The 21,035-nt window shown below is 36.7% G+C and overlaps 13 protein-coding genes across 13 annotated transcripts; 5 read left to right on the top strand and 8 right to left on the bottom strand.

Annotated features, from left to right (window-relative positions):
- Positions 1 to 525: 525 nt before the first annotated feature.
- BBOV_I000072 (uncharacterized protein) lies at positions 526 to 1,400 on the bottom strand. Its single transcript, XM_051767372.1, has 6 exons — positions 1,276 to 1,400; positions 1,177 to 1,242; positions 996 to 1,142; positions 865 to 960; positions 734 to 829; positions 526 to 698 (listed from the first exon to the last, which is right to left on the bottom strand). The coding sequence occupies exons 1-6, from the start codon at positions 1,385 to 1,387 to the stop codon at positions 580 to 582; spliced, it is 636 nt and encodes a 211-aa protein (XP_051623894.1). The 5' UTR covers positions 1,388 to 1,400; the 3' UTR covers positions 526 to 579.
- Positions 1,401 to 1,625: 225 nt separating this feature from the next.
- On the top strand, positions 1,626 to 2,616 carry BBOV_I000074 (Ran-interacting Mog1 family protein). The gene is made up of 5 exons (XM_051767140.1): positions 1,626 to 1,761; positions 1,921 to 2,073; positions 2,187 to 2,276; positions 2,312 to 2,430; positions 2,464 to 2,616. Exons 1-5 carry the CDS (start codon positions 1,676 to 1,678, stop codon positions 2,607 to 2,609), a joined length of 594 nt encoding a protein of 197 aa, XP_051623887.1. The 5' UTR covers positions 1,626 to 1,675; the 3' UTR covers positions 2,610 to 2,616.
- A 25-nt stretch (positions 2,617 to 2,641) lies between these two features.
- BBOV_I000080 (putative protein transport protein SEC61 subunit alpha) lies at positions 2,642 to 4,540 on the bottom strand. Its single transcript, XM_001608621.2, has 4 exons — positions 4,496 to 4,540; positions 4,313 to 4,380; positions 3,782 to 4,061; positions 2,642 to 3,727 (listed from the first exon to the last, which is right to left on the bottom strand). The coding sequence occupies exons 1-4, from the start codon at positions 4,518 to 4,520 to the stop codon at positions 2,658 to 2,660; spliced, it is 1,443 nt and encodes a 480-aa protein (XP_001608671.1). The 5' UTR covers positions 4,521 to 4,540; the 3' UTR covers positions 2,642 to 2,657.
- A 107-nt stretch (positions 4,541 to 4,647) lies between these two features.
- On the top strand, positions 4,648 to 5,716 carry BBOV_I000090 (ATP synthase (E/31 kDa) subunit family protein). The gene is made up of 2 exons (XM_001608622.2): positions 4,648 to 4,712; positions 4,976 to 5,716. Exons 1-2 carry the CDS (start codon positions 4,710 to 4,712, stop codon positions 5,633 to 5,635), a joined length of 663 nt encoding a protein of 220 aa, XP_001608672.2. The 5' UTR covers positions 4,648 to 4,709; the 3' UTR covers positions 5,636 to 5,716.
- A 70-nt stretch (positions 5,717 to 5,786) lies between these two features.
- BBOV_I000100 (AP2 domain family protein) lies at positions 5,787 to 6,745 on the bottom strand. The gene is made up of 4 exons (XM_001608623.2): positions 6,456 to 6,745; positions 6,326 to 6,417; positions 6,124 to 6,281; positions 5,787 to 6,015 (listed from the first exon to the last, which is right to left on the bottom strand). The coding sequence occupies exons 1-4, from the start codon at positions 6,562 to 6,564 to the stop codon at positions 5,790 to 5,792; spliced, it is 585 nt and encodes a 194-aa protein (XP_001608673.1). The 5' UTR covers positions 6,565 to 6,745; the 3' UTR covers positions 5,787 to 5,789.
- A 1,184-nt stretch (positions 6,746 to 7,929) lies between these two features.
- Positions 7,930 to 9,670, top strand: BBOV_I000120 (putative farnesyl pyrophosphate synthetase). Its single transcript, XM_051767151.1, has 10 exons — positions 7,930 to 8,143; positions 8,233 to 8,331; positions 8,368 to 8,455; positions 8,563 to 8,634; positions 8,691 to 8,908; positions 9,080 to 9,165; positions 9,201 to 9,299; positions 9,334 to 9,494; positions 9,533 to 9,558; positions 9,596 to 9,670. Exons 1-10 carry the CDS (start codon positions 7,963 to 7,965, stop codon positions 9,649 to 9,651), a joined length of 1,086 nt encoding a protein of 361 aa, XP_051622936.1. The 5' UTR covers positions 7,930 to 7,962; the 3' UTR covers positions 9,652 to 9,670.
- A 2-nt stretch (positions 9,671 to 9,672) lies between these two features.
- BBOV_I000130 (putative multiprotein bridging factor type 1) lies at positions 9,673 to 10,262 on the bottom strand. Its single transcript, XM_001608625.2, has 4 exons — positions 10,101 to 10,262; positions 10,013 to 10,058; positions 9,811 to 9,979; positions 9,673 to 9,770 (listed from the first exon to the last, which is right to left on the bottom strand). Exons 1-4 carry the CDS (start codon positions 10,225 to 10,227, stop codon positions 9,681 to 9,683), a joined length of 432 nt encoding a protein of 143 aa, XP_001608675.1. The 5' UTR covers positions 10,228 to 10,262; the 3' UTR covers positions 9,673 to 9,680.
- A 91-nt stretch (positions 10,263 to 10,353) lies between these two features.
- Positions 10,354 to 11,950, bottom strand: BBOV_I000140 (Transcription initiation factor IIF beta subunit family protein). Its single transcript, XM_051767187.1, has 8 exons — positions 11,644 to 11,950; positions 11,526 to 11,603; positions 11,157 to 11,339; positions 11,081 to 11,120; positions 10,991 to 11,046; positions 10,843 to 10,954; positions 10,461 to 10,682; positions 10,354 to 10,424 (listed from the first exon to the last, which is right to left on the bottom strand). Exons 1-8 carry the CDS (start codon positions 11,686 to 11,688, stop codon positions 10,381 to 10,383), a joined length of 780 nt encoding a protein of 259 aa, XP_051622937.1. The 5' UTR covers positions 11,689 to 11,950; the 3' UTR covers positions 10,354 to 10,380.
- A 178-nt stretch (positions 11,951 to 12,128) lies between these two features.
- BBOV_I000145 (uncharacterized protein) lies at positions 12,129 to 13,054 on the bottom strand. Its single transcript, XM_051767409.1, has 3 exons — positions 12,958 to 13,054; positions 12,753 to 12,812; positions 12,129 to 12,716 (listed from the first exon to the last, which is right to left on the bottom strand). Exon 3 carries the CDS (start codon positions 12,413 to 12,415, stop codon positions 12,188 to 12,190), a length of 228 nt encoding a protein of 75 aa, XP_051623897.1. The 5' UTR covers positions 12,416 to 12,716; positions 12,753 to 12,812; positions 12,958 to 13,054; the 3' UTR covers positions 12,129 to 12,187.
- Positions 13,055 to 13,718: 664 nt separating this feature from the next.
- Positions 13,719 to 15,686, top strand: BBOV_I000150 (ThiF family protein). The gene is made up of 6 exons (XM_051767073.1): positions 13,719 to 14,588; positions 14,708 to 14,811; positions 14,966 to 15,038; positions 15,075 to 15,241; positions 15,477 to 15,541; positions 15,584 to 15,686. The coding sequence occupies exons 1-6, from the start codon at positions 13,986 to 13,988 to the stop codon at positions 15,682 to 15,684; spliced, it is 1,113 nt and encodes a 370-aa protein (XP_051622938.1). The 5' UTR covers positions 13,719 to 13,985; the 3' UTR covers positions 15,685 to 15,686.
- Positions 15,687 to 15,826: 140 nt separating this feature from the next.
- On the top strand, positions 15,827 to 17,737 carry BBOV_I000160 (uncharacterized protein). The gene is made up of 3 exons (XM_001608628.2): positions 15,827 to 16,618; positions 16,886 to 17,543; positions 17,579 to 17,737. Exons 1-3 carry the CDS (start codon positions 15,900 to 15,902, stop codon positions 17,705 to 17,707), a joined length of 1,506 nt encoding a protein of 501 aa, XP_001608678.1. The 5' UTR covers positions 15,827 to 15,899; the 3' UTR covers positions 17,708 to 17,737.
- A 627-nt stretch (positions 17,738 to 18,364) lies between these two features.
- Positions 18,365 to 19,783, bottom strand: BBOV_I000170 (protein kinase domain containing protein). Its single transcript, XM_001608629.2, has 2 exons — positions 19,484 to 19,783; positions 18,365 to 19,445 (listed from the first exon to the last, which is right to left on the bottom strand). The coding sequence occupies exons 1-2, from the start codon at positions 19,694 to 19,696 to the stop codon at positions 18,387 to 18,389; spliced, it is 1,272 nt and encodes a 423-aa protein (XP_001608679.1). The 5' UTR covers positions 19,697 to 19,783; the 3' UTR covers positions 18,365 to 18,386.
- Positions 19,784 to 19,814: 31 nt separating this feature from the next.
- BBOV_I000175 (uncharacterized protein) lies at positions 19,815 to 20,953 on the bottom strand. The gene is made up of 3 exons (XM_051767002.1): positions 20,762 to 20,953; positions 20,638 to 20,699; positions 19,815 to 20,232 (listed from the first exon to the last, which is right to left on the bottom strand). Exons 1-3 carry the CDS (start codon positions 20,921 to 20,923, stop codon positions 19,890 to 19,892), a joined length of 567 nt encoding a protein of 188 aa, XP_051623881.1. The 5' UTR covers positions 20,924 to 20,953; the 3' UTR covers positions 19,815 to 19,889.
- Between the last annotated feature and the right edge of the window lie 82 nt (positions 20,954 to 21,035).

The following is a 21,035-nucleotide window of genomic DNA, read 5'->3' on the forward strand; positions in this document are numbered from 1 at the left end:
AGTTGCGTTAATGAGGTAGGGCAGCTTGTGTTTTACAAACCAGTCATTATGGTAAAGGTTACAGCAGCTTTCTCCATGTGCTGAACACAAGAATAACTCCGCCAGTCAAACACTTTTGCTAGCCTATATGAGTACCATTGACGCGGTATATCCCCTCGACTTGTAACAACGCGGAAAAGAATATACTCCAACCAAAGGGTATCATCATCTGGACCGCCGCATAGTACACAACGGAACACATAGAACCATACTAGAAATTAACGACGTGAATCAATAGCATATCGCCCTTCAGGATGAACGTAAATAAGTTTTTGTAGGATTGAAGCTTTAACCTTTTATGGATGGTATATATACGTGGACCAGCAACATGCCGAACAGATATCCTGATATTTATCACTGTGAAACCACCCGCGAAATCCAGACGTTATATAATGTTAGAACGATTGTGCACGTATACCAACATGTTAATACTAGATTATTTAGTATTATGTATATAATGCTACCGAAAAAGCGGTATACCCCTACGGATGATAACGATATAACAAAACCACTACAATGCGAAAGGAATGAATTGTTGAATCAGTATCTACCTTCAAATTGTTGACGGCCATGAATCATATATAGGCCAATGCGGTTGCGATAATTTAGCCGACTTATTCGTTCACCAAAATTCATGACAGCTGGAATATATTTGACGCCTAAGTAAAATTTGCCACTCAAGGGTTAAACTAACCATGAAGGGTATCAGATATTAATTTTAGTGCAATAGATTTCACGCTCCATTTGACATCTTCCCGAAAAATAAGGTAGTGTATGTTTATGTATATACCTGAAACAATTTTAGTTATACGAATGATAAAATACCATCAATTTCCACGCGCATCTTAAGTGCACTACTTAATATTTCCAAATTTCTTTTGCAAGGTGAATACGTCGCACGTTGGTTTATAATGGATGCCACTTTGTAAGATATAAATAAAATAGCAATGACACACCTATAAGATTATACCGGTCAATAGAGCGCCACCATACGTTTTCCCAAAAACAGTGCTGATTAATAATTTTACCAATTCTTTCTTTATATAACAACATCTTGTAATCGAAATCTTCCTCTATATAGCGAATAAAAAAAGCACCTATCGCTGTTAAAAGTAAATGTCAACAAATACACACTACCTGAGCGTGCGCATTTTGATGACTTCCTTAGATTGTTAATTCGCTCCTTCCTCTGTTCCGCACGACCTGTATCATCCATTTTACAAAGAATGAACTCACGAGAGACGTAAGATAATGACCTAGAGTGTACCTCGTTAATCGAGTCCAGAAACTTTCGGACCCTCAACAGTTTTAATTTAGATTTAACACCTAAAATATTAAACATATTCATCTAACGAATCGTATGTCATCCTAATAAACTCTTTTGTTGATTCAGTGAGGCCCCAAACACATTTAAAAATCTTGTGTGGGATATCGATAGTTTAATGACCTCATGAATCCAGGAATCGGCTGAGTTTACAACACCATTAAATTGCAGAAACAAGCAAATAAATATTGGCTTCTTGGGTGGCTAATCAAACTACCAGGATTGCCTCACGTTACCCACAAGACAGCTACATTTCTCGCGACAAGAGTAAATAAATTTCTGCTCATAGGAACGTTCATTAATGTCCAGCCGATGCCTTTGAACATGTCTGAAAATATGCAGAGCCTCTATGGAGGAGCTATTCAATGTCATATACCGGAAAATTTTTTCGATCTGAGGTTCGTGAGACCTAGAATTAAAAGGCTACACATATGAAACGTATTTTTACATACATACACACAATATATATAACAGCAAATTTATGTAGATACATCTAACATTGTTATTACACATTTGACCGTATTATATGCTTCCCATAGAGTTATACACATATGCAGCGATATTCTCCCTGTTCCTGATCATCAGGAAGTCTTTGTTCACCATATAGGGAATGTATACGATAATGATGATATATGCAACAAAACCCGTGACGCTATATTGTCATTTGAGATAATAGAGCAGATCAGTAGGGATGGAGAAGATTTGGCGAGGTAGTTTAACAATATTAAAAATCTGACTGTAGTATGATGACATAAGCATGCATCAAAGTAGTTTAACAAAGCGGCTATATGATGTATATGATATTCATTTCAATTCCAAGTAGGATTATTTTAAAAGATCTGGCACGCTGCAACGAATCCGTACATCATAAGCTTCTTACATACGCGCCACTGGCCTTAAAAGACGCAGACAGGTATATTATAAAAACGTCGAACACATTATATACAGTACTCACCCGTTAAAAGGCATTTTGGTTACAGGCATTATGGATGTCATAAAAGGAAACGTCCATTACAATGGAATTGTAATATCGACCTCGATTTTTATATATATATTACGGCTACCAGGTAACTTTAAATATCAGACGTTAAATGTCATAGAGCACCGAGCGGACATTTTAGTGATATACCAATTTCCAGTAGATATAACTACAGATACGGAGCGCGAACTCAAAGCCTTCCAAGATATATTGAAGACCCTTAGAATTGTAGATAGAAGCTTATTTGCACACCGCATACCAACTTAACTACAATATACCACTTATAGTACACAATGCATTAAATTATAGGTTTTATCATGTGTACATTAGGGAACCGCTTCTTTCTTGCTCTTTCGCCATCATCTCATGGTACTGATAAATGATGGTTACGGCAAGTAAAATACCAGTCCCACTTCCTAGAGCCCCCAGAAAATCCGCAAGAATAGTCAAAGCTCCGATACACATTCCACCGAATGCAGCTGCAGTGGGAATATATCTACCGAATACCTTAGTTAAAGACGGCGGCGAATCACGGTAACCCACCATCCCGATTCTTTGATCTCTTAGTTGCCTGGCAACGTCCTTGGCCGATGAACCAGATATCTCAATCCATGTCTTAGAAAAAACAGCACAGGATACCAAAACAAAAGTAATGTAGACTAAAGTGTGGATGGGATCGTTTATTATTTCCTTAAAGTTAATCGGCGGGGAAATATAGTATGCGATACCTCCGACGGGAACTGATGATCCATGCTCCGTTTCTTGCCATTGTCCCAAAATATTAGCAAAGAGATTATTTTTAAACCTCCTATATATAAGTTGAGAAAAGAAATACAAATTCGAAACGAGTGCAGTTTGCAGAATAATGGGAATGTTCGAGGTATAAAACAACTTTATAGGATAAGTACTTCTTTGTCCCCTCATATTTTGATACTTTATTGGAAGATCGACCCTAAAACCTTGAAGGTATATTACTATTGTGAAAATAAGAGCCGTAGCAAGGAGGTTCGTCACATTTGGAGCATGTGAACGATAAAATGCATCCCTGAAGGCCGACAATTTGTTACCTTTAGTGAAGAAACAGTAGAATAGGGATATCAAAGCACCTTCAAATTCAGTTCCCTTATCTGTACTAATCGTAGTTGGACTAAAAGCCTTCCACAGAATGGTCTCACATATGTTAGTGGCAATAAAAAGCGATATTCCCGAGCCTAATCCATAACCCTTTTGCAACATTTCATCAAACAATATAACAATTACACCCGCCATAAATAGCTGTAAGATGATTACGGTACTCTTAAAAATGCCAATCTCAGAAACTGGACCATACATACCGCTCACTACATATGCCACAGCCTCACCGAGCGTGACTAACAGTCCAAACACTGCAAATAATCAGTCGTGAAAGTCAATGTATAACACCTATGAAATAAACATACATTTTTCTGCAGCCTGATATAGATCTCTATCTTCTTTTAATGACTGATCAACGTCGATTATCTTCGAACCAGCCAATAATTGCATTACCATAGACGAAGTCACAATGGGCGATATACCCAATTCCATAAGGGTACCTCTGTTAGAAGCTAAAATAACTCTCATCCAATAAAATGGATCTGAAGACTTGTTTGTCACTGCTCCATAGATTGGAATTTGACAACACACGAGGAATACAAAGAGAGAAACACCCGTCCACATCAACATCTCCTTGAATGGCACCTGAGATGTTTATGTAAAAAGTATTTGTAATATGACGTAAATACTTTAAAAGAAGAATCGTATGCAACCAAAATGTTATATGCGAGAATATGCATTCAATAAATAACAAGGAGGACATCAGTTATACATACACAACAAAACCGACATTCTAAATAACAAATGTAACGCATTATCTCCACCTTTTATCTCTAAATGGCAAGACAAATGGTATTAGACGTAGTCCATACAATATTAAAGTTAATAACACACACCTTTCTTGTTGGCGTCCGTATCTCGGGGAGAATGGGCATAATAGGCTTGATTAAGTTTAAGAACCGAACTGAACACAACAATAAAAACGTCAACCATAAAATTGAACACAACATACAGAGGCCATGTTGTCATCATAGCATAAGACACATTATGATACCTGTTCAACATATAAAGCGACTTACAACCTTTAGCCATCTTGCTAATCATCCGATATGAATAATACAAATTTGAACGATGTGATTGTTACTAATTTCGGGTTTTGTACACGATCCCCCACCTAATAGGTGACCGAGGCGATCGACGCGCTCATTGGCACTTTCACTTTGAGTTGTATATCGCATAACATGCAAAATTCACGTTAATATAGAAAAGCGGAATTGAATTGCAATCATCAAAATGGTAAGTGACACATACGACGATATTTTGTGTATCTCATTTGATGGAGATGTTAAATGGTATATGCAAAATTCTCATGTTACATTATTTCAATATGCACCCTTATTATTTTATTTCAATTTATTTATTTTTAACACATACCAACATATTTGTTTTTACTATGTATTTGCAACGCTGAATAGAAATATCATAGAAGACTAGTGTAGATGATACCATATGACACTGCCTAGTTGTTAACAATTTAATTGATGAATATATATGAGTAGGATGATATAGAGGCACAGCGTCAGATCAAGCAGATGGTAAACTTCATTCTGAATGAGGCGAAGGATAAGGCCGAAGAAATAGAGTCAAGCGCAATTGAAGATTTCAATGTGCAAAAGATGACGCTATTTCAACAAAAAAAGGATGAGATCAAATTAAAAATTACTAGAAAGATAAGCATGTTAAAACTTGAGAAGATAAGGGCTCATAACTCTGCCTCAAGGGAGATCCAGGATCATGTAGTAAGACATCAAGCTACCATGATAGAAACCATTGCAATGGAGGCCATGGAAAAAATCAAAGCGCAAATGTCTAACGTTGAGGATTACAGGGCTGCACTAGTCTTGTTAATACTAAAAGGGCTTATGTCGCTGGCCAGCAGTAATGTACTCATTAGGTGCCGCAAAGAAGATGTAGGCATAGTACAACAAAGCATTGAACAGGCAAAGGTACAATATCAAAAAATGGCACGTGAAACTTTTGGAACATCATCTGATCTAAATGCATCGATCGACTCAGATACATACTTACCACCCGAAAAAATAGGTGTCATAGTAACAACGCACAATGGAAAGGTAGAATGCAACTGTACCTTTGCGTCTAGATTACAAGCATATTGTGAGAAACTCATTCCCGAATTTAAAACTGCAATATTCAAGTAAGCGACATAAAATAAGGACAGAACTTTTGGCACAACATTCTACTCCGCATCATTATAACATTACAGATTAGGAATTAGTGCGCCCAACGTACCGCCGGGTTTGACACAATTAATATATGATTACAATGATACATCATAATCTAACATGATATACATTATTTTCTTTGATACGATCCCTTTAGTGATTTAATTGACCTAATTTTATTTAGATCCAAGCGTCGCTGTTCTTCTGTCTTTAAATTATCTATTCGACCTGTTAGGAGGAGGTTTTTTTTTAAAATTTCAGCAGCGGTTTTCGCTCTGTTAAATCCATAAGCACATTTAAACCTTCTCATTCGATGGATTTTATTTTCATACCAATGCGTTGACCACACTTGCAATCTGTTATAAACTGAAGATTAATGCGTTGAAGCCGTAAATAATAGACCACTAAAGCTATTAATGCAAACATAATACGCATGATAGAATCCTTATCACTTGTAAACGTACCTGTGATAATAATTCACAGATTTTTCTTTTGAAACTACATTTGGCACTGAATTATTCAAGATATTGTATTTTCTAGTTCTCCAAACATTCTGTTTGCTTGAGAAGCCAAAAGGAAAATCTGAGCCTAAAAAATCGCCGCTACGAGACGATTCTATCATCTACCATTCCCATTGAAATTGAGCTGTTTAAAACTGAAACCTACCAGATCAGTGTAATAATTTTTTGGAAAATATATTTGAGAACCAATCGTAACGGCAGTAGCATTTCGAGGTTTCAAACTGAGTCGTTGAGGTTCTAGTACTCATCTAACGACATACGATGAACAAACGTACCATTCACATACGGATGTAAGACTTCTTTGGTAGGTTGCTTGTAGCTTCGCGTCGAAGCGTACCTTCTACAAAGTACCAACAATGGATCTAATACAGTTGGAGTAGCCATATATTAACATAACAACCCTCCCAGTATAGCGAAGATTAATATGCTGTACACAATCTAAATACTGTCAGTTATAGGTGTGTGTAACTCTTGTAAGATTCAGGTGGATCAGACTACGATATAATAAAAACAATTTAGGCAGAGGCTTTACATCTATGGGATAAAATTAACTATTAATCTATTAACAATAGGAATATCCTTTCGAACATCTCCACTTGCACATATGCGATAATTGGTTGTGACGTAAAATTTCTAAATTCATTGATAAGAAAGGCAGCATATTTAATAGTTGACATTAATCATGCAATTGTTCTAAACTATTGAAGTCAGCACGATGTGGCAAATTCTGATACATTATATAAATGCTTACGACCTAATGTATGCACATCTACGAAGGATGGATGCAGAAACAATGGCGTCTTTGATAATCATCCGCATACGTTGAAATGGTATGATTACAACATAAATAAATATCAAAATCACCGGTTACGCTAGATGATGCGGTGTTTTCATGTCGTTTCTCTCTCCGTATATATTTTGACACCATTGTGGCAGTAGCACTCGATTGATGTCATATCCATATGGAGACAGCAAATGTATCGGGATGTTGTCTAACACTTGGAGAAAGATTTAGGGTCGAACATTTATTTGTATAGTTAAACGGAAGACAATTTCAAATAAATCACCGGCAAGCTCTATTTTACGAATACAGCTTTTAGGCAATTGACTGTAAGTTGTCATTTGTCATGCTATATTAATAGGTATTTGATAGAAGGTTACCATGGACTGTCTTTCATTGAGAAAATTGTGCACATACAATGCCACCATTAGAGGCCGGTACAGTTAAACTATAAAAGATAGTGGTTGACTCTACAACCAAGAGTTGACGACATGTATTCTTTTAGGATTTATCTTGTATGTTCTGATAACAAATGCATGTCCTCTAGAATCAATATGCGCCAACATAAGGCTATCATTGCACATGTTCTTAGATAAAATCCGTCTAAAAGTTTTTAAAACTTAGTGTATGTTTTAGGACATTTGTTAGGTTCACAAGTTTGTACGTCTGTATTAATAATATATCATCTTTACATAACGAGAGATAAGATGACAAAAACTTGATCTACCGAAAATCGATTTTGTCTTGCTTATCAATCTGTACATTGGCATATGAAAGTATAGCCTAATTGTATATATTAGTACTGTAATCCCTTAGTATTAATACAAATATAAGATTAACATCAAAGTAAAACTTTACCCCCTGTCGGAGGTCCTGTAGCTCAGTTGGTTAGAGCGTACGGCTAATAACCGTAAGGTCGGCGGTTCGAGCCCGCCCGGGACCACATTTTTGTTAGTGATTTGGAGCCATTGTGGAACCACATTGTCATAAAATTTAAATGTATGATCACAATGAGTTGTGCAAACCATTTATCAAATGATGAATTATTTGCTTTGTGCAATGAACGTCTAATTCGTTTTATGCCTACATTTCTAGATATCGCAATTGCCGAAATAAGTACCTATGATGTTTCTCAAGACGATATTGCATATTATTCACACGCTATACAGTACAATTTACAAGGTGGGTGTTGTGACTTGCAGCAATATATTGATGGTTTGCTTTAGAACACTTTGTTGTCAACCTTCTAAAAACACACATCAGTTATATAGGCGGTAAACTTATACGAGGCACGCTTGTCGTTGCTACTACAAGATGTATTTTGGGTGATAATATAAGTGAATACCAGTGGAAGTTAGCCTTAATCCTGGGTATGGGTGTGTACATGAAACGCTTAATGCACGCAGGATGGTGTGTCGAATTGCTTCAGACAGCGTTTTTAGTGGCAGATGATATAATGGATAAGAGTGTGATGAGACGATCCAACCTATGCTGGTCAGTAGTTTGTGTATACATAAATTATAAAATCGTACATGGCTCTTTCGTTTAACATCCAAATCAGACATGCAATTTTCTTTTTAGGCTACTATATCTTTTCATAGGTATAAAGTACCTACGGTCGGTATATCGAATGCGGTGAATGATACGATGTTGTTGAATACAATGGTACATAGGTTAGTTGTATACAGCTACAGCGTTTTATTATATTAATATATAATGAAATATTCAGGATTATAGCAAACCAGTTCAAAGGAAATGACCGCCTTATTAGTATATTTAACATATTTACACGAATATCTATGGTTACCATTCTTGGTCAGCATATGGATACGTACAACACAATGGACATTTCTTTATTAGATAATCCTACGGCAGCTACAGCACTATACTATCGCATTTGTAAAAACAAGACAGCTTATTATACGTTTTTTTTACCAATTAGTTTGGGTAAGTGGCGCTAAGGAAGTCTGTAGGATAGTAACCAACTATTAAAAGCTTTTACAAGTTGCTGAATATTTATTCATTGGCATTCGGGCACCATGTTTGGATAGGTGTGCACAACTGCAGTGGTTACATGCTTACAATTAAAACATTGTTCGTAACGTTATTTACCTTTAGGTATGTTCATTTCTGAAATTGATGAGCACAACATCAATTATCGTAAATTGGAATCAGTTTCGTCACTCTTAGGACATCTGTTCCAGGTTAACATATTTGTGTGATTGTTATATTCTTGAAGGCTCAAGATGATTATTTGGATTGCTACAGTGATCCAAGTTTTAGCGGAAAGGACGGGACTGACATACAAACTAGAAAATGTACATGGTTACTGGCCACGGTATGTCATATAAAATGATTATACCAATATTAAGGCGCTTCACATTTGCAACAAGTCACAGCGCCAACGCCTGAAAGAGAACATCGGTATTGATGACCCTCACAGTGTTTCCGTAGTTAAGGGAATATATGATGACCTCCAAATACCCAGGCTTTTCAAAGTGTACACGCAAGATTTGAAGTCTAAAATACAGAGGTAAAGTAACGGTAGAGACATTAAAGATGATTCTATAGGCAAATAGACGAGATAAATCACAAGGGTAGGTACCTTCGAAAATTGATAGACGCAACGCATAGAACTTGCAATTGTTTTACAATGGTCACTCGACATTATTTTAAACAGAAAGAAATAATAACTACAGCAATGTTATATAGCGTGCGTTCACTTGATTTTTTTTGGGGGTTTGGCTGACGGTAGCTGAGTGCCCAGTGCCCTCGTCAACTTTTGAAGAATAACACCATTTGGAATAGCCTAGGTGTAAACGTAACGTGGCATGTCTCCTAAAACATACCGTTCCATTTTCATACTCCTTTACGGTGCTTTCCGGTTCATTTATCAAACGAGCCAGTGATTGTTGAGTAAGACCCTTTGCCATCCTTGCCTTTTGTAATGCTTGCCTAAAATGAAACTCAACGCGTTCTATTCTGAAATCTTCCGTTTCATTATCTATTTTAGCCGCGCTGTACACATTAAAATAAAAACGTATGACGTACTTCGATGGGAGGTATGCCTTTGTCGATTTGTTTAGCCCACCCAAAACTGTAGATGTATATAAATGGCATAGTCGTCATACTTTCTTACATTTTTTTTCTGTTGAAATATCTTCCCCTGTGCGTCTGGCATCGTTTAATGCTGCTTTCCTCTGCGGCCCACGACAGTTGTCCTTTTTTGACCATACCACGGGCGTCCAATCTTGATGCGATGCCATTATAATGATTGATGTTAATCCTTGTTAGATTACACTTCACTCTACGACTATGTTTTTATAGATGTGTGGCACAGGACCAAATAGATGCATTGTTGATTATAGCACAATCTACACAGGATATCTTAAGATTATAGTGGTCGTTATAAATACTATTTATCCTTGATTAATATGTTCAGCCAGTATGGATTTCTTTTTTTCTGTTAAAATGTGTTTGTCGTAACCAATCAAATTACCCGGATTAAAATGATTTCGCAAGAAGTATACAAGCTTATGATCTGAGCTTCGTTTTCGTTGTTCTGCTATTTCATCAATTGCAATTTTGACATGCGTTGAAGGTTGATTGACTAGTTGGCATATTCGTTTGAACTGTAAACCTTCCTTTCCTTCATCTGTTTCAAACACCTTACATATGCTCATTTTAAGTTCGTCCATATCCATGATATCTCTCCTTTGCCCTGAAAGATCCGTTAGACATAGCTCAAACAATTACACATAATTCATTTCACTTAGATTGAATCAATAAGTAAACGGCAAAAAATAGAATCCAGGATATATCACGATTCAGAATACGTATGTAGTCGACAAATTAAAAACAAGATATACATGTAATATCACCTTTATTTTTTGACCTTGAGTAGGGAGTGTCCTGTTTCGGAGGGGTTGCGATAGTTATTCCCCTTAATACATCTTCAACCCCCTTGCGCTGCGGATTGAAGTATTTAAAGAGCTATAAATTATACATACTGATGCATGAATAACATACCGTCATAGTTCTGTCGTTATTAATTTCATTTCTTGTCTCATACGTGGTTCCTCTTGCTGTATATATGAAAGCTAAAAACTGTTAACAAACGCTTTTGGACATTCGACAAAAGGTGTCTTTCTTTGATTTCCTACGAGCATATGCGCACAATAATCACGCAACCCACGTTTTTATACATGGTGTTTAAAGATGGGTAGACTGTAAGACACCTTTTGAACCTCCCCATTGATTCGACATTTGGATTATCCGACCTAAATTGCACAGCGGTCGGACAGCTAAGTTGATTATCTCGTGTTAAGAAAAGTTGCTGCTTCTCCTTGCACTCTACCAAAAGCTCTTGTACTATTCCCTGCAAACATATGAAGACATTGTGTATGGAAATAAAGCACATTAAAAGATAATTCAACAAAGTACTTTTCCCACATAAACGCATATCTTATCATTCAAGAGATGAGATAACAGAGATTTAACTGTTAAATAAAAATTAAACGATTCCCCTTTTGCAATATACAATTATCTACTTAGTCAAACTCACATCTTCCCCCTTTTTACAATACCCTAGGAAAGGCCCTTTGTTGGCTCTTCTCCATTCTTCCGCTAAAAATTTTGGGACCTGTTCAAAAGATGTTTATTAGCAATGATGTTACACATACTTTAAGCAGTGTGATGTCACTGTTTGGATTACAATAATCACCCATTTCATACGTTTTGTGCTGTACTTGTTTCTAATTAACAAATACAAAGAAACGGATTCGTGACAACCATCCAGAGGTTTCGGTATATTGTAAATGACCGTGACGCTGCAACTTGCTCTGCGTTTCCTTATATAGAGAGCAGATAAGTAGAAACTATAGAGACATTTTACACACACTTGTGACCAAAATTAGTGATATGATCTGATTTGTGGCCTAACAGTTGAATGTGTAACCCTGTTGGCTGTAGTTCCTGCGTTGCACATCAAATCATAGAAATCGATTTTTTCATATTGGGATTATTCTATAATAATATATATTACAGTATATGATTCTTATGACAAATATCAGGAATTTACAGCGTAGCACCATGACATTACGATACTGCACAATAGAAGTAGGTACAACAAACCAATTAGTACGGCAAGCAAGCATGATTACTAACATTTTAAAATATCTATGCATGACAACATTTTGAAGGAATAGTGCAATATTGCATTAATTGTTAGCTAATTTTCATATTATTCATCCACTCGCTATTTATTAGCCATCTTCCTACTTCAATTGTAATGCAAAGTGTCCTATAAATTTGGACTCGATGGCGAAAGAAACAAATAGACAGCACTGCCTTTTGGCTGATATCATACCCTTTATACCTAGGAAATTTTAATATGCCCAGAACAGATTGCAGCAAAATGTCGTCTTCGGTGCGAAAACTTGCAAATATTCTCATCACTTGGCAACCAAACGCTGTCCTTTTCTTCTGTTGTTTCAAATGTGCTATATTACAAGAAAATAGCAGTTAAATTTACACCAATGCGACAGCACAAACTTTAATGTGTTTTGTAAACTTCACCGAAACAAGATTCGGATCAAACAGAAGAATGATATGATGATACACCTTTGCACCATACTAAAGCAATAGGTAGCGTATATTGACAGGTAAAAAGGATATTAAAGAAATAAGTTTATCTTGAACGTTGCCTCATCTTTCGCCTCTTACGTTGCAAACGACGTGTCCTCTTCTTTTTCCACTGAACAACATTACATTACCGAAAGATTCCACCAACCTTCCAGCGCATTTTGGCATGAGCCTTCTTATAACGACTTGCACCGTGCGACATTTTCACCTGTAATTGTATTTGAAGTTAGAAATCAATATATATAACTATGAATCAGGTGAAAACCCTTACGCCAAACGAAAGTAAACACATTACAATGTTAATGACGGACATAGCACATCAAGCCTCAATAATTGAATAGGTTTATACACACATTAAGGGGACCGAAAGATTAAAACGGAAGGGACCTCATCACCACGCTTTATGTATCACCATGAAATACAGGAACTTAAGAGGCCTCACGCTTTATATACCGAAAGTTGACACTGAAACTTCATGAAAGGTTAACTTACCCAAAATTTGGTTGAAAAAATCAACTGATTGGACAAGTTTAAATCGACATTAAGTGGGCCCCATCATTATTGGTACCCTTGTGTGGGTAGCACCGTCCGGAGGCTGTAGCGACGGTAGACATCATATTGATATATTATGTAATGTATTATTCTATGGATCAGAATGTTAATTAATCATCACAATATAGTAGAAGCGCATTATCTACTTTTAATTTGTTTTTACACATGTTTATATTCCTTCTATTACTCGGGGATCAACAACTACTATTTTATACAGTAAACCGACAATCTTTCACACAGATTTCAGTTGTGGTTTTCACCACAACAATGAATTTTTGATTATAATTTAAGACGTCATTTTCGGTAATATCGAGATAGATTCTATTCCTACTCCTTTACGGAACAAATAATTTTGATTGCCGCTTTTTAATAGTTTTCATTATACTATTGCAATACGTAAATATATTTATTATAAATACAGGTTTAGTCGTATCACTTATTTGTGTCTTGGTATGCCAATTGCTATTTTTTAGTCTCTTACACACAAGCCGTTAGTTTCCTTAAAACACATGAAGTGTGCGGAAATGAGATATTAACATGATACTTTGTTGCATGATGAAGTATGCCCCAATGCGGCTTCACAGGCAATCTAGTTCATCTTTATAGCGCATTTATACATACATTATTGAGAAACACAGATGCTGTTTGCATTGAATCAGGGCTGAAACTATGTTTATTTATCCCATCACATATGCTGAATGACTAAATTGGAATGGGATAAAATGGATTAAACATAAGGGAATGCCACTGTTTCGAATTCACCAATTACCGTTACGCGGTGAGCAGTATCTCTTTATGGACATATCGCTATTATCAATATTGAAGCGCCATGGAACTTATTTCATCAATCAACGATGTGGATGTCTCCATTAGTGACATGTTTGATGATTCGAACCCATCAACGTCAAGGATGCTTCAGGATTCTCCCGCACAATTTGCTACATTGGTAGAACATGCATCTTCTGCTGACAATTTATGCAAATCAAGTGGGACAAATGATTTTAAGTTATCAGGGCAAGATGCCCTGCTATATGATCGGCAAATTCGCCTTTGGGGCATTGAAGCTCAGCAGAAAATTATGCGTTCAAATACATTGTTACTTGGTAAGAATGGCATATTGGAGGAGACCATGAAAAATCTGATATTGTCAGGGATGCGGGTGACTTTTGCCAATGATGTACACGTGACTCCAGAGGATGTGGCTAACAGTTTTTTCTTACGAGAATCTGACATAGGAAATAACCATGCCGAAAGTTTAGTTTCAAGAATGCGGTCGATGGCATCAGATAAGCACAAAGTTACTTTTTTCAAATCGACATTGCTTGAGGATAATATTTTCAATGATCTTCCACTTAGCCATAATATCGACTTCGATTTGAAACAATTCGATGCCATAGTCTGCGCCATGGAATCGTATGATATTTTGAAATTGGTGAGTTGTCTTTATTTATTAGGTTTAATGCCATTTTTTTCCAATGGCAGATTCCCTACTTAATGAAACTATACGTATGCGCGAACAATACTACCATATTAGTGATAAGGAATTTACAGATACATCTGGATGAAATATGTAGGACAAATGGTATTGCATTCTTCGCCTCAAAGGGAAACTACACGCAAGGTTTTTTTTTCCAAGACCTCAATATTCATACAGTGTAAGTACCAAATCAATTTTGCAAATCTATATGCCTGTTACTATATTCTAAGGCAAGATTTTCTAAGTTCTCATCTTTTATGGCAGAGCCACGTCCTGCCATATTCATGTAGAATTATATATATGATACATGTGACACACTACATAAATCATAGATCGGAAAAGATGTCACGGTCAGCTGGGAACGTTATAATTAACTATCGCAGCCTTAAGGATGCATTATCTGAGGTAGAGTTGTTCTTTTTGCCGTGTAAAGCCATACAGCCACAACTTCCTAATCGTTGCGATGATGCCATTCGCACAGTATTAGCATATATCTTGATGCAGAAAGAGCACTTGAATATGGATTATAATTTTTTCACTCGTGATCATCATATGGATCAACTTCAGGTCATTTGCAATAAAATTGGCGCAAGTGTTGAGGGTGTTTTGTAGGTTTACATAAAAAGTGTCTGCATATGAAAATACATAAGGGATGGGTGGCATAGCCTAATTCATGTTATGTACATTATTTCATGCGATACATTTTTGTTAGCCATTTTTAGTGATCCGTAATATTTATTTCATCGCCTTTATTGCCGATTTCATATGTATTTTTGTTCCACATGGCATCTTCAATTATAGATTCAATATATATACAATTAGCATGATTATACCAAACAACAGACAACATGTTAAGAACGATGGGAAGTACTTTAGCATTACAAGTGCTGTTCTGGGTGGATATATAGGTAAGATTTTGGATGTGCTACTCGATCGATACTATTTTGCAGCATTGGAGATAAGGAAGTTCATTACGAAGCAACATGAGACAATACCCAGCCTTTGCGTTTTTGATATGGAAAGGTCTACTGTTGTAACATCGATGGTCTAATAAACTCTTTTCATTAAAATATGTAAATTAGAGGTTGATGTGTATCATAAATTTACTTTACACATTAACCCCAATATTTATGCTACGATTGACATTATTTGATAATACATGTTGATATACGCTTTTATAATTCATTATACACGCAAGATGAAATACAGCAATGTTGGTAATTGCGATTTTTCACTTTGAACGATGGAAAGATTCTACGCTCAACAATGAGGCCAGGCACATTGTTTCAACTTTTGTTGACCATCGGCTTTACAGCTGAATTAATATTTGGCCTCAATCCTTTAAGAAGACAGTACTATGTACACTCAAAAAGGGTAACGCCCGAATATACAGCCGATGTCATGTCTAACGTGAAAATAGCGAAGGATTCCATACCCAGATACTCATTTAAATGCAGTGGTGTACTTTCCAAAGCGGATGTTTGTTATATCCATAACAGTAATTATCTAAATTATCAAACTGGAGTGTTAAGAAATACGAATTTCACTCTTTGGAGCAACGCTAAGAATGTGGATGACGTCTTCCGAACATTGTGCGACTCTCTTAAATCAAAGAAAACTACCTTTAATGATTTACAAAGTCGTTTGGTGGATGCAGGTCTTACGTTGGATGGTTGTAAAACGCCTGAGGATGTTGTTTTAAGGGTGGCTAAATTGGAGGTGCTTGGAAAGGACTGCCTTGATCATGAGATTAGAAAATCTGACCCTAATTTTCAGTCGATATTTGATGATATCATGGATTCCAATAGGGTTGATTATAATAGGTTAGATGACATGAAGAAGCAAGAGTATATGGATGATGTCAAGAACTATTTGAAGTCGAAAAATATTAACTATGACCAGAAAGCTAGTGACGAGGAGTTACTTGAATTGAAGTCCGAGTGTGAATCTTTGGAGATGTTAGATTACCAACTACCACGTACTAAGTAAGTTTGTGCACATTCGTCATGCGCATAATGAGTTAACAATCCCATGCTGAATACCATAACAGTAGCCCAATCTCTGCGTTTTCCTAGATTACATATTGTAGTTGCAACGTCATTTGCAATCTATACACCAAACATTTATCGTATCAACATATGGTTTCATATCTATGATTTGTTTAGCAAAACATAAGAACTGTTATTTTCGATCGACATGCAGTTGCGTTATACGTATACAACATATCTGCTTTTGACAAAATATGTATTTAGGCGCGATAACGAAATGAGCCAACGCATAGACTCCTATAGAGATGAGGCAAGTTCTATATTTGCAATATATAGAAAAATTAACGATGATAGGATGCGTCACTATTTCATATCACAGGTAAAGGGCGAACTGGAGTCGCATTCGACAGATTTCAAAGACTGCAAGAAGAACGAGGATTATATTAATAGATTAGCCTATAGCAGAGTTTTCCGCCGAGAGGTTAAAGAGCCCAAAACTTCACGTAGGGCGCCAGAAGCATCTATTAAAGATAATTGGAACGCCATTCCTATAGACGATTTTGATTCATTAAAGGCCATGTTTAGCTTGGATGATGGCAATGATATTTTTAATTTCAACGACGGTTTATTCTCCAATGACTCTGATGTTTCTGAGTTATTCGGGGACGAAGAGTCTATGAGTGGAGGGTTTTCTATGCTTAAAGATATCGCAAAGATGTTCGGTGTTGATTTGGGGAAAGACAAAAAACGTAAGATAATCTTCGAAAACGAAGATGGACCAAACAACAATCAAATAGCCAATTCTTCGGATGACACTAGCAACTCCGTGGAAGAAGTTGATCCAAAAATGCAACACATATTTGCGAAAGTTAGCCAGAGTGGAGATCAGATATTACAACAGATGCTAAGCAAATGTGCAAAGGTATGGAGCTACTATTTTACGATCATTTTGTGTAGGACCAAAACCTTTGCGCTGCACTTAAAACAGCTTTTGACAACGGATATGAAGCTGCACGGGCAGCGTATACGGATAATAAGCCTGCTTTGTACATTCTAGAGAAGTTTCATGAACGTGGTATTTTTTAGTGTGTAAAATTACGGATGCGAGGAGTGTAATATTAATTAACATTTCCTTCTGTCTCTTTATAAAGGCAAACTTCTCGAGAACCACTCTGCTGCATATGCTGCGTATGGACAACCTTTACCCATCTCTACCAGAGCTTCAAGGGTGCATCTTCACGGTAGATGTGTAAGCATATAATGCGTCCTTTACGTTTGACAAACGAGTAGATATAAATTACGTAGGATGTTATCATGTTTGTATAATAGCAAATGCTGTGGTGGATATTCGGCTCGCAAGGCTGCCTTCGCAAATAGGTCATGTGGTACATCCGGCGGCAATGACGCGGTCGTGGAGATGGAACTGAATGATCAAGGAATTTATGAATGTAAGTTAAATGTCGAATTGCGAAGGAAGGCTGAATTGCTGCGCCGCCGTGGCAAAAGTGGCGTATTTAACAGAGACTTCAACAACTCTACCGTAAAGGAATTGATAGTCTATTCACCGATTCAAAAGTGGAATCGGTTCTATCCATAAGTTTTTGCACTTACAAAGAAGTAGACAATTTACGATTATCGGTATGCTTTCAGCAAACTAAACACAACAATAATGATAGTAAGATTACAGTGCATTTAATAATAGTCTTTATACAACCATGTTAACGATTTAGAGTTATTTCTATAGTAATGCTGTGCTTTTCCCTTCTTAAGATCTCATATATAAGTTAGCTTCATCTATTTCAACTGTCAGTTGTTCCCTCATGCGATAGTAGTTGAACTGCAAGGCACTCGTGATTGCTGGAGGAGCATGTTGTTCCATCCACTTTAAAAGCTCCTCTATACTTTGGTAGTCTGCATCTGTCACCTTTTCACGCTTAATCGTTAAATCAAAAATCGATTCTTGGATTTTACAGCAAGCGCGTCTTATCTCCACGGACAAATTGTCAAACTTCTTTGGAACGACAGTGAAAGATTGATTGGGCACACTGGCGAGATATTTATGTTGTCGTATATCCATGAGACTAAGGCGTTCATGAGAGTCCTTCACTAGCAATTTCTCAATAAGATCTTTCGCATCAGGATCGAAACCGTCCGGAAATGCTGGTCGATTATGTTTAACATTTTTATGAATGAAGTAGTTAGAAGATCCTATATAGCAGTTCATCCCAAGCAATAGTTGATATATTGTACATCCAAGGGACCATAGGTCTCCAGCTTTACCTGAGTTAATGTTTGCGATTGCTTCTGGTGGCATGAAATTCGGCGTTCCTACATAATTTTCGAACTTGGATTTCATCCTTGAACCAGGCAGTACCATATCAGCAGTACCAGAAGTTTCTAGATTTATTGAAGATGGATTATTTCGATATTCGTTTTCGTGTGCTTCATTGGAAGTATCACACTGGCCATCATCCAAAAAAAGCGACGTGCCAAAGTCAATGAATTTTAGCATTCCATTGTGAATCACAATATTTTCGCATTTTATATCTCGGTGCACTACACCGTGACCGTGTATATATTCCAAACCGTTTACAAGCTGCCAGACCAGCATACGAGCAGTGGCTTTATCGGGAACTCCTACATGTTTTATTTCATCCCACAACTCTCCTCCGCTGGCATATTCATATAACAAATAGACATGAGCATCATCTTTGAATGTATCGATCAGACGTATAACGTTCGTATGTCCTGGCGTATTAAGACGGATCATGGCCAATCGCTCCTGCTGCACCGACTTCACGTAGTGGTTAGACTTGACTGTTTGCTACATGTATGCTTAGATTCCCGATATTAAACACCTACCACATTAAAGACCTTCAAGGCATAGGACTCTTCCGGTCGGGCTTTCAGTGTTACATGCCAAACTTCGCAGAAATTACCAGATCCAATATTCCTTTCAAATTCGAAATCATCCAGTCGGTATTTTCGTTTCCCCAATGTTTCATCATGTACAATATTCCGCTGCGAGAGCTTTGATACTTTAGGATCAACAGAACATAAGAATCCTGATTTCATTTTATACCGCTAACCAAGTACAAATGTCTATGCATATCCTACAGAAACTACCTGTAATACGTTACCTTATACAATCATGAAACATGAGCCTCATTAAGGAATGCATTCAGTGCTAGCAATAGATTCGTTCCTCCAACACCAGATTTTGGCAGGTATATTTACCACCCATTAAACAAAAGAACAGAATGCTTAATTATTCCTTGTAATGCACCTTTATTTGCGGGAATTTCGCAGGATCACGTTCATCTATGTGTATGTTAATACCTGTTTTTTCTTCGTCAGATTTCAATGAGTTTATATCCGCTTGAGTTTCCTCCAAAGTAGCTTCTCCATATATTTCATTGCGCACACTACCTTGGTTGTTGCATAATATTTGCTTCGATAAGGCCATCCACCAACTGTTAAGGCTATAATTATTTGGGAAGCATAAGAAAAGTTCTTCTTGCCCGTTGTCGATAGTCAGACACTCGCTCGTCTTAATGAGTATGGGTGTCTTTAGATGTGTTAGAGTAAAACGTTTTAGATCTTTATTACCCCTGGAGAAGCATTAGTCGTGTTTGTATGAAAATAGGCAGTATTTGATGACTATTTCCAGCTACTAATACAGCATTTAAACAGATTATAGGACACTAAAAATCACTATTTATATTAGTTTCCATTCGCCATTAAAACATTTACACAATTTCAACATGGAAAAGACATATACCCCCAATATTAGAAATTTATAGAATCTAAGACCCTTTCCCACGTAGATCAAGTATATAGGTACACCAGGGCAACGTTCTAAATGCATGTATTTATTACACATTACTACAAACACGTGTTACTACACTTAGCCCATATGTTATATACAAAAAACGAAGCATTTCGCAGCGATGCAATACACGCAAACCATGTACTAAATGCACATATTGACTATTTTTTCTCTATCTGTAACCTACTTTAAAATATTTAACTTATTATGCTCAAGGAGCAGTGTAACTTCAATCCCGGAAGACGGATCCTATAAGAAAATGATACAGATATACGAAATAAAATTTAAAACAATGTATACGATAAACACACCTCTTTTTCCGTGATCAGGCGGGCGATACCTTGCGTTTTATGATCACAAGTATTTTCTTTGTGTGTAACATTTTCCACAACATCGTTTATGCGATGTCGTACATGAAGGCCATTAACCAGACATTGGCAAACTAATGACGCTAAGACTACTATGAAACGCATTATTTCTGATAAATATAGCGCATTTTGAAGTTAATTTGTTTATGGTGTGTAAGGAGATTCACTTTGGCACACCCATAGACACCATCATTTACTTATAGCAACACATGGCAAA

This window comes from Babesia bovis, chromosome 1, assembly GCF_000165395.2.
Source record: "Babesia bovis T2Bo chromosome 1, whole genome shotgun sequence".
NCBI classification, from domain to species: domain Eukaryota; phylum Apicomplexa; class Aconoidasida; order Piroplasmida; family Babesiidae; genus Babesia; species Babesia bovis.

Bases quoted from the DNA above. Each gene is read 5' to 3' on its own strand.
- BBOV_I000072 (XM_051767372.1), bottom strand. From the start codon at position 1,387: ATGAATATGTTTAATATTTTAGGTGTTAAATCTAAATTAAAACTGTTG. The intron at 1,143-1,176 runs GTAGTGTGTATT...TACTTTTAACAG, and splicing joins ATCAAAATGCGCACGCTCAG to CGATAGGTGCTTTTTTTATT. The intron at 830-864 runs GTATTTTATCAT...AAATTGTTTCAG, and splicing joins GATGCGCGTGGAAATTGATG to GTATATACATAAACATACAC.
- BBOV_I000074 (XM_051767140.1), top strand. From the start codon at position 1,676: ATGCCTTTGAACATGTCTGAAAATATGCAGAGCCTCTATGGAGGAGCT. The intron at 1,762-1,920 runs GTTCGTGAGACC...ACACATATGCAG, and splicing joins GAAAATTTTTTCGATCTGAG to CGATATTCTCCCTGTTCCTG. The intron at 2,277-2,311 runs GTATATTATAAA...CATTATATACAG, and splicing joins GCCTTAAAAGACGCAGACAG to TACTCACCCGTTAAAAGGCA.
- BBOV_I000080 (XM_001608621.2), bottom strand. From the start codon at position 4,520: ATGATTAGCAAGATGGCTAAAGGTT. The intron at 4,381-4,495 runs GTAAGTCGCTTT...TGTTGTGTTCAG, and splicing joins TAGCAAGATGGCTAAAGGTT to TTCGGTTCTTAAACTTAATC. The intron at 4,062-4,312 runs GTGTGTGTTATT...TAAACATCTCAG, and splicing joins TACGGACGCCAACAAGAAAG to GTGCCATTCAAGGAGATGTT.
- BBOV_I000100 (XM_001608623.2), bottom strand. From the start codon at position 6,564: ATGGCTACTCCAACTGTATTAGATCCATTGTTGGTACTTTGTAGAAGG. The intron at 6,282-6,325 runs GTAGGTTTCAGT...TGGGAATGGTAG, and splicing joins AAAATTATTACACTGATCTG to ATGATAGAATCGTCTCGTAG. The intron at 6,016-6,123 runs GTACGTTTACAA...AGTTTATAACAG, and splicing joins TCTGTGAATTATTATCACAG to ATTGCAAGTGTGGTCAACGC.
- BBOV_I000120 (XM_051767151.1), top strand. From the start codon at position 7,963: ATGATCACAATGAGTTGTGCAAACCATTTATCAAATGATGAATTATTT. The intron at 8,144-8,232 runs GTGGGTGTTGTG...TCAGTTATATAG, and splicing joins TATACAGTACAATTTACAAG to GCGGTAAACTTATACGAGGC. The intron at 9,495-9,532 runs GTAAAGTAACGG...ATGATTCTATAG, and splicing joins TTGAAGTCTAAAATACAGAG to GCAAATAGACGAGATAAATC.
- BBOV_I000130 (XM_001608625.2), bottom strand. From the start codon at position 10,227: ATGGCATCGCATCAAGATTGGACGCCCGTGGTATGGTCAAAAAAGGAC. The intron at 10,059-10,100 runs GTAAGAAAGTAT...ATACATCTACAG, and splicing joins TATTTCAACAGAAAAAAAAT to TTTTGGGTGGGCTAAACAAA. The intron at 9,980-10,012 runs GTACGTCATACG...TAATGTGTACAG, and splicing joins AAGGCATACCTCCCATCGAA to CGCGGCTAAAATAGATAATG.
- BBOV_I000140 (XM_051767187.1), bottom strand. From the start codon at position 11,688: ATGGGTGATTATTGTAATCCAAACAGTGACATCACACTGCTTAAA. The intron at 11,340-11,525 runs GTGAGTTTGACT...ATATGTTTGCAG, and splicing joins ATTGTAAAAAGGGGGAAGAT to GGAATAGTACAAGAGCTTTT. The intron at 11,121-11,156 runs GTGGGTTGCGTG...ATATGCTCGTAG, and splicing joins TAAACACCATGTATAAAAAC to GAAATCAAAGAAAGACACCT.
- BBOV_I000145 (XM_051767409.1), bottom strand. From the start codon at position 12,415: ATGAGAATATTTGCAAGTTTTCGCACCGAAGACGACATTTTGCTGCAA.
- BBOV_I000150 (XM_051767073.1), top strand. From the start codon at position 13,986: ATGGAACTTATTTCATCAATCAACGATGTGGATGTCTCCATTAGTGAC. The intron at 14,812-14,965 runs GTAAGTACCAAA...CATAAATCATAG, and splicing joins GACCTCAATATTCATACAGT to ATCGGAAAAGATGTCACGGT. The intron at 15,242-15,476 runs GTAGGTTTACAT...ACCAAACAACAG, and splicing joins GCAAGTGTTGAGGGTGTTTT to ACAACATGTTAAGAACGATG.
- BBOV_I000160 (XM_001608628.2), top strand. From the start codon at position 15,900: ATGAGGCCAGGCACATTGTTTCAACTTTTGTTGACCATCGGCTTTACA. The intron at 16,619-16,885 runs GTAAGTTTGTGC...ATATGTATTTAG, and splicing joins TACCAACTACCACGTACTAA to GCGCGATAACGAAATGAGCC. The intron at 17,544-17,578 runs GTATGGAGCTAC...CATTTTGTGTAG, and splicing joins TGCTAAGCAAATGTGCAAAG to GACCAAAACCTTTGCGCTGC.
- BBOV_I000170 (XM_001608629.2), bottom strand. From the start codon at position 19,696: ATGAAATCAGGATTCTTATGTTCTGTTGATCCTAAAGTATCAAAGCTC. The intron at 19,446-19,483 runs GTAGGTGTTTAA...GCATACATGTAG, and splicing joins CCTTGAAGGTCTTTAATGTG to CAAACAGTCAAGTCTAACCA.
- BBOV_I000175 (XM_051767002.1), bottom strand. From the start codon at position 20,923: ATGCGTTTCATAGTAGTCTTAGCGTCATTAGTTTGCCAATGTCTGGTT. The intron at 20,700-20,761 runs GTGTGTTTATCG...ATTTTCTTATAG, and splicing joins GCCTGATCACGGAAAAAGAG to GATCCGTCTTCCGGGATTGA. The intron at 20,233-20,637 runs GTAGGTTACAGA...ATGCTTCTCCAG, and splicing joins AATAAGTTAAATATTTTAAA to GGGTAATAAAGATCTAAAAC.